The 10926-nt window shown below is 41.1% G+C and overlaps 1 protein-coding gene across 4 annotated transcripts in view; it reads left to right on the top strand.

The window, feature by feature from the left end:
* NIN (ninein) overlaps positions 1-10926 on the top strand; it is a 176171-nt gene that overhangs the window by 103865 nt on the left and 61380 nt on the right. For all 4 annotated transcript variants that reach the window (XM_040332070.1, XM_040332073.1, XM_040332071.1 and 1 more), the window contains exons 9-16: positions 657-793; positions 3098-3238; positions 4081-4255; positions 4536-4646; positions 6363-6452; positions 6553-6691; positions 8102-8223; positions 10057-10580. In XM_040332070.1, coding sequence (XP_040188004.1) covers positions 657-793; positions 3098-3238; positions 4081-4255; positions 4536-4646; positions 6363-6452; positions 6553-6691; positions 8102-8223; positions 10057-10580 — 1439 coding nt within the window. The remainder of the gene's footprint in view (positions 1-656; positions 794-3097; positions 3239-4080; positions 4256-4535; positions 4647-6362; positions 6453-6552; positions 6692-8101; positions 8224-10056; positions 10581-10926) is intronic.

Raw genomic sequence — 10926 nt, 5'->3', positions numbered from 1 at the left:
ATGCCTAATATGTCACGCTTTAAAATTGCACAATAAAAAATCTCCATAGGCAAAGATTTAAACGTCTTTTACAGGTTACCTGTTGAGAGTTGCAGAGGAGGTCTAGCGCTAGAATTATTGATCTTGCTCTACCTGTGCTGTTACACTGTCCCTTTTTCTTTTTTTTTTTTCTTTTGATTACTTTTATTCCTATTACAAGGAATGTAACTATCCCTTGTAATAGAAATAAGAATGACGGGTCCACTGTTTGAAGAGATCTGTGATCAAAAAGACCCCCAAATCCCTTTTTTACCTTTTTTAAAAGTTACATCGCTCCCGTCCAAGGCCATAGAGACTATCAGAGTGTCAGTGGTAACGGTAAGCCCGAGAAACAAGGGCGCGCAGGAGGTGGCGTGAATTTGCCAAATTATTAATTTTGTCTATGCTAAAATGAAACATTGGTTGCAATAAGTAGTTGCACTTGCCCACAATCTTGTTCATTGTAATGTCTCATATGAACGTTGTATTTAATCCTCATTTGCCCTATCGCATATTCTGCATTTGACTTGGGTCTCTTTTATGTTAAGTGTTCTCCAGAGGAGACCCCCAAAGTGTAAAAATAATGCAAAAAATTGTTGCCCAATCACTGTATGCCCTTTTTTTATTTTAATATTCAGGCTCTGGATTTCGGTTTGGAAGGTAAAATCAATATTGCAGAGCTGACGATGACGCTGGAAAATGAACTTCTGATCACCAAAAATGAGATCTACCAAGCAGCCCTTGTCAGCTTCCGCTCAGAGATCAGGCACTTACTGTAAGTTCCCTTTTGCTTTATGGGCGTTTATATTAGCTGGAGAATAGGAAGTTTCTTTACAAGAAACTAAGAATGTGAACAGTCACCATGAGGAAGTTCTCTGTTTTTGTCTAGAACGTTGTGTTGCAATTATGTATTTATCCTCTTGCCATCCATCTAGCTAGTGCATATATGCTGTGGCAAGAAGGGTGGACTTTAACACCCAACTGCTGTACTTTATACAGAGCAACTCTGCCTCGCAGCCTTTAAAATCCACTAAAAGGACCGCAGAGAGGCAGCTTTAAGGGGTTAAATCTGAATTCTAGACCAATATAAAAGACACACCATCATGTTGCTCTGTAATTAGTACATCATTAACTATTTATTTTTGAAAAGCAAGCAGTGTAGCTCCTGATTTTTGACTTGATATCCACCTCTTGCAGTCCTTACAGCATACAACAGAGCTTGATTGTGAGACAGATAACCGTCACGATCATCATGTTTTTACAAGGAGCTGGGGTGGGTACATGCCAACCTGGGATCAGAGGAACTGGGTTGAATATCACCGGCTATATCAGAGTGAGGGCATCTAGTAGAGGAAATATACTGTGGTAGGATTGGAGGTTAATTATTGTAGCAAAAGTTGTTTTTGTCTGGAGTAAAAATGGGCATACAGTATGTTGAAAAGACAAGTATGGGGTTTATAAAAATAAAAGGTGAATGCAGCATTGGTCTCCTGCTGCTTCCAAGACTGAGAACTTGGCGATCGAAGACCTCTGATCACTCAGTTTTCAGTCTTCAATGAGCAGAGAGCTGAATACAAGCAGTCACCAGCTCTCTGCTCTTTCCTTTCACCGCTCACTGGCTGAGGGGGTGGGAGCGGCTGGCTCAAGCCATCAGTGGCTTGCTGAGAGGCTGAGCCAGCTGCCGGTCCAGGCATCTAGGTGACTTTAAAGCCAGGATCTTTCCAGAGCCTGGACCGGCTGCGTGACCTCAGCCAACAGTGGGCTTAAAGGGGTTGTAAACCTTCGTGTTTTTTCGCCTTAATGCATCTGGTGCAGTGTTTTACTTACCTGAGCCCCGAATTTCCGTGGGCGCGAGCCTGCATCGCTCTCTCCGTGGCTTCTCAGCTCATCATTGAATAGATTGATAGCAGTGCAGCCATTGACTCCCGCTGCTGTCAATCAAATCCAATGACGCAGGGCCGAGTCATGCACTCGACGGCTAAAGACACCAAATGTATGACACGGGAGCGTGCCTGCAAGGTAACCCCCTTGGGAGAGAGTTTCCCGGGGGGGTTTATCTATTGCAGGGAGGTGCAGAGAGAGCCGTCGTGGGACCCCAGAACAAGAGGAGCGGGGCCACTCTGTGCAAAACGAACTGCACAGTGGAGGCAAGTAGAGGAGGCAAGTATGACATGTTGTTTTTTACAACCACTTTTAGCCTGCTGTCGACTGAAAATGGGTCACAGGAGTACAGAACAAACGGCACTCATGTGATCCATATCAGAAGCGGGGCCAGAAAAGCTTTGGCCTCATTTCTTCTTTAACTCTGGTCAAAATGTACAGGCATCTGACATTAAATGAAAATTTCAACTTTTCCTTCAAAATGAGTCTAGCCCTGTTGAAATCTCACTGTTGGTCCTTAAAGCCGAAAACAAAACGGTGAACATTCCAGCTCATCAGTCCTTCGATGTGGTGGCTGCATACGTTTTCAGGCTAATTTAATTTTTTTGCAGTTGATCCTGTTCGAAATCCAGTATCCTTGTAACTTCTGTGTATTGAACTGAAATCTCAAACAATGCTATCTGTAAACTATAAAACCAGTCCTCCTTATGTAATAGATGAGGGGAGGCGTTTTTAGTCTGAATCAGGCGAGCAACCAAAGTTGACCATGCTACTCCTCCTCTATAGATATACAGTACAGTGAGGATTCTTGCCCTAGGTGGACAGGCAGAATCGCCAGGTGAAAGCATAAAAAAACTAATACCACCACATTTAAGGATTGGTATGCTGTTTTATATATTACTTTTTTTTCCCATAGTTAAGGTTTTACTTCTGTGTAATTGGCATCCCCACTGTTCACCGGGAGGTGGTCGGGGGGAAAGTCAACCTTGGCCTTTAATTTAAACTGCCTTTTATCTCTGGATTAGCTGATTATTTTGTAGATTTCCATGGACAGTTATGCGATTCCACAGTTGGCCATAAAGAATACCTATTACTGTCTTTAAATGAGTTCTTGGCAGTTCTTACTCTGCAGGGGAGGATGAGAGCAAAACATTGGTGGTATTAACACTTCGCTATCATTTTGTTCCATATTTTCCAGGGAGAGGGTTGATCAGACTGCCAGAGAAAAGGAAAAGCTCCGCCTGGATTTGGAAAAGAATGAGAAACAGAAGAATCTCATGGCTTTGGAGGTGGATGACCATCATGCAGCTATTGAGCGACGGAATGAATACAACCTTAGGTAGGTTTTTGTAGTGTCCTCTCAACCACAAAAATTGCCCAAGGGACGTTGAAAGAGTTGCACCAAAAAGCAGCGAATCGGAGTTCATGTGCGTGTAACGGCAGATGTCCTTATACTTTTGTTGATTTTATAGTGTATGTCATCCTACACAGCTACCTATTATTATGTCTTCATAACCTTCATGGTATTTGAACATGATTTTAATTTATGTATCTGAATACAAATTTTAGATTTTTTTTTTTTTAAGAATTTTGTGATTTTTCTGTTTTTCGTTGCAACTCTTTTAAAGTCCCTTTGGCAATTTCTGTGGCTGAGAGGTCTCCTATTTGGAAACTGAGCTGCACCATCATTCATTGTACATTGGCTTTATGTTTTAGGCTTTTGTATTGGCGTTCTAGTGATTTGTTTTATGTGTATGTGGACCCTCCAAAGTCAGTTTAGCGTCTGTTTCCAATGCTCCTGAGATTTACAAGACTGTAGTAGGATTGCATGTTAGCGAGCTAAAAATTGTTTTGGGATTCGGCTGGGCAACTAGAATGCCACAGTGACCAGGGCCTTGCAATAAATTGGGTATGGCAGCAGCTGTTGCTTGGCCCAAAAGTCAGGGAAGCAAGCTTCTTGAAGTCACCTTGATCCCTATTGAATCCGCCTTGGCTAAAAATGTAATAACTGTAAATTTAGTCCTTTAAGACTACGGGAAGACTTACTGGTTTACCCATCTGAAGTCAAAGCTTTTTAAAAGGCAGGGGGGAGTCGGCTGTGTTCTCTGAAGGCAATACACTGTGCATGACTTGGGTATAGATCTACAAACCTTTGTGCCCCATCTTATCTTTTGTCCACAGAAAACTGGATGAGGAGTACAAAGAGAAAACGGCTGCTCTAAAAGGTGAGCTAAGGAAAGAGAGAGAGCAGATGTTTCAGCAAGCAAATTGTCAGCGACTAGATCTAGAACAGGAATTGGAGAAAGTCAAAGTGGAAGAGAATTACCTTCGAGACCGACTGACCTTGTCTATAAAGGTAGGTCTAGAGGCATTTCTGAAGTTCAAAATGTATGCCGTCTTTCTTTTTTTTTTGGGGGGGGGGGGAGGGAATGTGATAAGTTAAAGCAAGGATTGATACAGACATTACCTCCAGCTGTTGTCCAGGAGACCCAGGTTGAATGGAAGACCCTCTGACTTATTATTCATCATTGGTGCATTAGTTCTTGTGCTTTAGGGGGAGCAGAGGTATAGGTTTGGTTGGGATCATGGAAGCTATAATGGTGATGTTTGTCACAGGCTGGAATTTCTTTGTCTAGGAGAACACCCGCATGGAGAATGAGTTACTTGAGACCACAGAGAAGCTGGTGGATTGTGAAGCCCTGACAGTCAAGCTGCAGAGAAGTTTGGACAACATACTGAGAGAAAAGGTCAGGAACTGTATTCAATGTGAAATAAGTTTTATGGAAAGAGCATTGCTGCCTGTAGAGCACTAAATCACAAGGCATTCTGTTAAGGCGGTTCTACCAAGCCACACCGAAAGTCTGTATTAGGGCCCTTTCACACGTGCGGACGAACGGACCGCTTATTACAAGTCCGTTTACGGACTTGTAATGTATCCCTATGGGATTGCAGACGTTAGTGGATGATGCATCCGCTAACGTCCGTAACGATCCGCGTCCGCAAAGTTCTGCTTTTTCAGACGGAAGAAAACCCTATTTTTTCTTCCGTCTGGCGGAACGGATCGGATGAATACGGACACACGGTCTGTATTCATCCGATTCCCCATAGGGGAGAGCAGAGCAAAGACAGGGCGGTCTCTGCACAGTGTGCGGGGACCGCCCTGTCCGCCGACAGCTCAGCGGGGATTAACGGAGGAATCCCCGCTGAGCCAAACGGGCTAACAGAGCAGATCAATACGGATCCGCTCCGTGTGAAAGAGCCCTTAAGGTTTTTTCCAGATTCCGAAAATAAATTTGATTTGGATTGTCCCTGTAACTACCTGGCTAGAGAAGATAGAGAAAACGAATATGGGTGTGCCACATCCCAATGAATTGTGAATACAAAAAGGGGGAACCCCTAGGGTGGGACTTTTGGAGCACTAAAACAACGAGTAAAGAATATATGTAAATATAACAATTTTATTAAAAAAACATGTAAATGTGACCTATGGATACAATTCTAAACTGTCAATGAAAGATGCATTTTCTTGAACCAGACGCATTTCGGAAACATCCTTTTCTTCATCGGAGTTCTTACAGAAAAAGGTTTTGTCTAGGAAATTACCAAATGCAAGATAATTAGTAATTAATATATATGCAACCAATCTCTGTGAACTTTTTTCCACAGATACGGTTCACTTTATGTTCATTGACTGACATACAAGTATCCACAGGTTAAAACTGAGAATTAAGCAACCTTACGCATGGCTCCCCATGTGCATCATTCAATTGGTCGACTTTGGGGGTCCAAGATGGTTATAAGGATATCTTGAAGGGGGACAAGGTCCCCAATGGCATCAAACCCACTGTGTCCTGAGCCCAGGCACAGCGCATGTGTGTACTGGGGTCCAGGAATTAAAGGCAGATTAATAAAAGGACTGACTTGAAGAATTGTGCTTTAGTACATGTGTATGACTATAGTTTAATAAAACCTACCTAGTGTGGGAATGCTTATTGTATATAGGCAGGCTGATGAAGATGTACCAACCTGCCTGGCTGTTTTGCTGTTTGCCCAATTGAACCTTCCTGATTTATTGCTCTACCACATAATGTGGCATTCTTACACTGCCATACAGCTATTGTATGAAATCAACCGCACAGAGATGTAACAAAGGATGGGGAAAAAAAGTAAAAAACATGTATGAATAACGGACAATGGACAAAAATTGCCATTGTCTCGTACGCAGTACTTTGGCAAACTAAATATAATTCAGTTTGAGTTTATATTTTATTTAGTGCAGTCGGTTTACTGCAATCTTTTCGAGCTTCTATCTTCCCCCCCCCCCTTTTTTTTCCCCCTTTCTCTGCAATAATAAAATTGTCCTAAACCTAGATTGTCATGGAAGATGCCCATATGAATCTCCTACACAGTGGAGTGCTGACAGTTCCTTCATTATACAAACTATGGTTTTCTTTGTCTGGCAGTTTGGAGACTTGGACCCGAGCTACGTCGAATTTTTCCGCCATGAAGAAAAAATGTTGCAGTTACGCAATGAGTACGAGAGGCAGCGCAGGGTGAGTGGGCACATTAATCATGAGATTTCACCTGCGCATTTTGCTGACAAATCTTATGCAGTTTATTCTAAAATGTTGTCTCCTGTTTTCACCCGCTCAGGAGCTGCAGGATCGTATTGATGAGCTGCAGCTGGAACTGGAAGAATACCGTTCGCAAGGTGTCCGAGGTTTTCGCTCCTCCCTGAAGAATTCTTTATTTGATGAAATGGATAACAAAAACTCAGTTGAATGTGACCAAGGTAATAAAAATGTGCAGGTGGAAGACATTTTAGCTTATTATGGACCATAATGGATGAACTACAGGTGACATAACATTGCTCAGTGACTGAGAAACTTGCTGAAACAAGTGGAAAGGAGAACAATGACTCCTCAGTCTGCTACTAAACCTTCATTTTTCCAATAAGCAGACTAGCTGAGCAGATTTACATCCTTTGGCAGTTTGTCTGTATTTCAGCTATATATGTACTGTAGGTGCTTTCCTAGAGTTAAAGTGGTTGTAAAGACAGTGTGTTTTTTTTTTTACCTCTATGCATTCCATGTAATAGAAATATGGAAATATATTCCTTTGTAATAAAAATATTTCCATTTTAATAGAAATATGCATAACAGGTCCTCTTTGAAAGAGCCCAAATCTCTTCCCAAAAAAAAATTTTTCTTCTAGCCTGAACCGTAAGTGATGTCATAATGTCACTTTGGTCCTATAAAGCCCAAAAATTGATCAGAGTGTTGATCGCCTATGGTACCACCCGGCCGCACGGTTCGATCGTTTCTTGGGTGAACCGTCAAACAATAAGCCATAGAAACACAGGCCTTTGGCTGGGGAAGGGGGAGGGATTATGAGCCACTCGGACCAGTTTTCCTGAGAAAGCCGGCCACCTGCAGAAAAAAACGGTGTTGGGGTTATGGCTGATAATCATGGTAAACCACTTGCAGATCACAGGTCAGCAAGTGGTTAAAACTGTTCACAAGAAGCAAAAGTTGTTTCTCGCAATCCTAACTAAAATAGATGAGTAGCTAACATTCACTAAATATTTCTATCCAGATTTCCTACAAAAAACAACTTTTTATTGATGGTATAAATTAAAAATAAATGGATACATTAAAATAATTAACTATTTCAACATATTGGCCTAGCATAAGCATGGTGGAGGGGGTCCCTCTAGTGGACAAAAAGAAAATAACAGGTTGATCACATACTGACTTTTTAAAAAGTCTCTAGCCAAAGTTGGATCTCTTTTGCGTCTGCCCTGGCCATTCAAAGTGTTGATAAAAGCACTATTTTGGAAAAACTGTTTGTTTCTATTCATCACATACATTGCCAGACCTCATGCTGCATCATGATCCAGCTGGAAAATAATGTCTGAGCTCAAGTAATTTTACAGGGTAGCAAATGTTACGCTAGATGACCTCTGAACCCTAACACAAACGAAATGTTCTGATTCAGATAAAGTAACAAATGGGCAAATAAAGTCATGCATAAGTGTCTTCCTAATTATAATTTTAATCTGTATATATAAATACATCCAGAGGGGACGAGCTCTTGTTTGTTGCAAAAAATGAATAGACCCACAACCAAGTTGCTTCATAATGACTATACACAATATATATTGCATTTGGTTGTATTTGTAATGAGCATTGTTTTGTTGCAGGTATTGGTTCTGAAGACTGTCCTCCTCTAAACATGAGTATAGAGGCAGAAATGGCCATTGAGCACATGCGGGAGCAACACCAGAGGGAGGTCGAGAAATGGACACTGGAACTGGAAAACAAAGTATGTGATTTTTTTTTTTTTGGGGCAGGATTATAGCAATTTGAAAGGAAGCTAAAGATCAATTGGATGAAACTGTTACAGGCACATTCAATAGCAAAATTTCGTGACCATTGGGATCCATGGACATCTAAATTTCAGATTAACTAGGCAATTAGGTATAAAGTTTACTGATTTGCTGACACATATATGCTGGCAGGCAGGCAAAACGATCACTAGCTATTTACTCTAGTATCACTCTTGAGGCAATCTCTTTTCTCTTCTTCCTCTCCCTCTTTCTACTTCCCTTAGTAGTCTTCCTTTTTCCCTATTCTCCTCCTTTTCTCTTCCTTCCCCCTCATTCTTTGTTTGTTTTCCCTTTGTACCCCTTTGATTTGTCGATTATAACCCTGGTTCATTTCTCGGGTGCTATATTTATAAGCAACCTACATTCTGGGTTAATATCCATTACCATACTACGTGTGGTATAATTTAGATCACCGGATAAGTGTTATGGTGGTAAGATCTATAGTAATCTTGGGGGTCATGCCACCTCCCAACTTGGGAATGTCCAGAGGGGAGGTAACGCCCACATTTAGCGGTAGGGCGTGCTTCCTCATTTACTTATTACTCCTTGGAGACAGGCGTGACCCTACTGGCAATATCTTAATGCTAAGTTTCTCGTTTTGTATTATCTCCTCTACTAATTCTACGCAAATATCCGTTGGTTCTGCATTGACGAATGTTGAAAAACTGTATACGTCTGTATAGAGAATTGCAATTTTTGTATTGTCACTCTTTTTTATGAACCAATAAAAACTAATTGAAAAGAAACTGTTACAGGATCTTCCACAGTCTATTGTATTTGTGGATGGTTATGTGAGAGCTTCATGCATTGTTCTATTATAAAATATGGAAACCGTATGGAACAATAAACTTTTATTTATATATATATATATATATATATATATATATATATATATATATATATATATATATATATATATATATATATATTTTATAAAAAATAGTTATTACTGTGCATTGCTATTTATACATTTGACGGCTTGGAATCCGCAAAGAGGATCTGTTTCCTGGTGTAGTTGGTCTTTCTGCATTTGGAAATATATTCCAAAGTCGCAGTCAAAGATCCTCTTTAAACTAGTGCTTGTCACTAGTACTGGTCCAAATCATTTGGTGGAGGGGGGATTATGGTGTAGGGTTGTTTCTCAGGGGTTGAGCTTGGCCCCTTAGTTCCAGTGATGGGAACTCTTCACTTGGCATCAGCATACCAAGATATTTTGGACAGTTTCATGCTCCCAACTTTGTGGGAACAGTTTGGGAATGGCCCCTTCCTGTTCCAACATGACTGCGCACAGTGCACAAAGTAAAGTCCATAAAGACATGGATGAGCAAGTTTGGGGTGGAGGAACTTGACCTCCTCCGGATAGAACACCTTGGGGATGAATTAGAGCGGAGACTGCAAGTCAGGCCTTCTTGTCCAACATCAGTGCCTGACCTCACAAATGCGCTTCTGGAGGAATGGGCAAACATTCTCATAGACACACTCCTAAATCTTGTGGACAGCCTTCCTAGAAGAGTTGAAGCTGTTATAGCTGTAAAGGGTGGGCCAACACAATATTAAACCCTACGGACTGGGATGTCATTAAAGTTCATGTGCGTGTAAAGGCAGGTGTCCAAATACTTTTGGTGATATAGTGTATTTGTGATTGTAAAGGGAATAATGGTCTCAGGAATGCAACATTACTATATAACAATGAAATAGATGACTTTCTGTCAAGTTTTTTTTGTTTTTGTTTTTTTTGTCTTTTAAATTCAGCAATTTTTTTCTTCCAGACCATGCACTATGAGGAAAAACTAAAAGAAATAAACTATTCATTTGAGAAAGAACAGGAAGCCCTAAAGGAAAAACTTGACATTGAGATTCACAAAGCTGAAGAACAAATAAAGATCTTCAAAATTAAGCACTTGGAGCTAGAAGCGGACATTCAAAACCTTAAAGAAGAGCAAAAGGAGGCAGAATTTATGCACCAGGATCAGGTTAGTAGAATGGAGGCAGAGTTTACCTTCCAAAAGCAGCAGTTGATGGAGAAAGAAGAAACCCTTCATCGGCAACTAGAAGAGGCCAGAGAGATGTATCATAAGGAGAAAGAGGAGCTGGTAGAAATCGCAGAGGACATTGAAAAGAAGGCAGAAGCTCGGCTGGCCGAGTTGAGAACAACCTATGAAGACAAGAAAGATCAATTGGAGAAAAGTTTTCAGGAGCAAATGTCAAGTTTTCAGGAAAGACATCGGCTAGAAACCCAGGAACTCAGAAGGCAGCTGTTGGGGCAACACCAGCAAGAAGCTGAGGTGCAAAGGTGGGTGACGGCAAGTCTTCTCAATCAATATGCACTTAACTGTATATGGCATAGAAGTGCTTTATTTCCTCATAAGAGCTTTTCAGACCGTAAATTTATTTTTGTGCTACCATAAAAAGCCAAACTTTTTAGAAGTTTGTTTTAAAGCCCAGTGCCTGGCTCCAGACTCCCCCACCCAATCTTCCCTTCCAGGCAGTATTTGATCATATATATTTTTATTATAATACTTTTTTTTTCAGAAGTCTTGTTGCCAGTCATGTGATGTCACATGTTCTCTCCCCTACCCCCCCCCCCCCATTATTATTTTTTGCTGGTGGGTGGTCCCTATTGATGCAGAGAACTGCAT

Source organism: Rana temporaria, chromosome 13, assembly GCF_905171775.1.
Source record: "Rana temporaria chromosome 13, aRanTem1.1, whole genome shotgun sequence".
NCBI classification, from domain to species: domain Eukaryota; kingdom Metazoa; phylum Chordata; class Amphibia; order Anura; family Ranidae; genus Rana; species Rana temporaria.
Note: the sequence above shows the minus strand (reverse complement) of the source record. Positions and strands in the feature narration are given on the sequence as shown.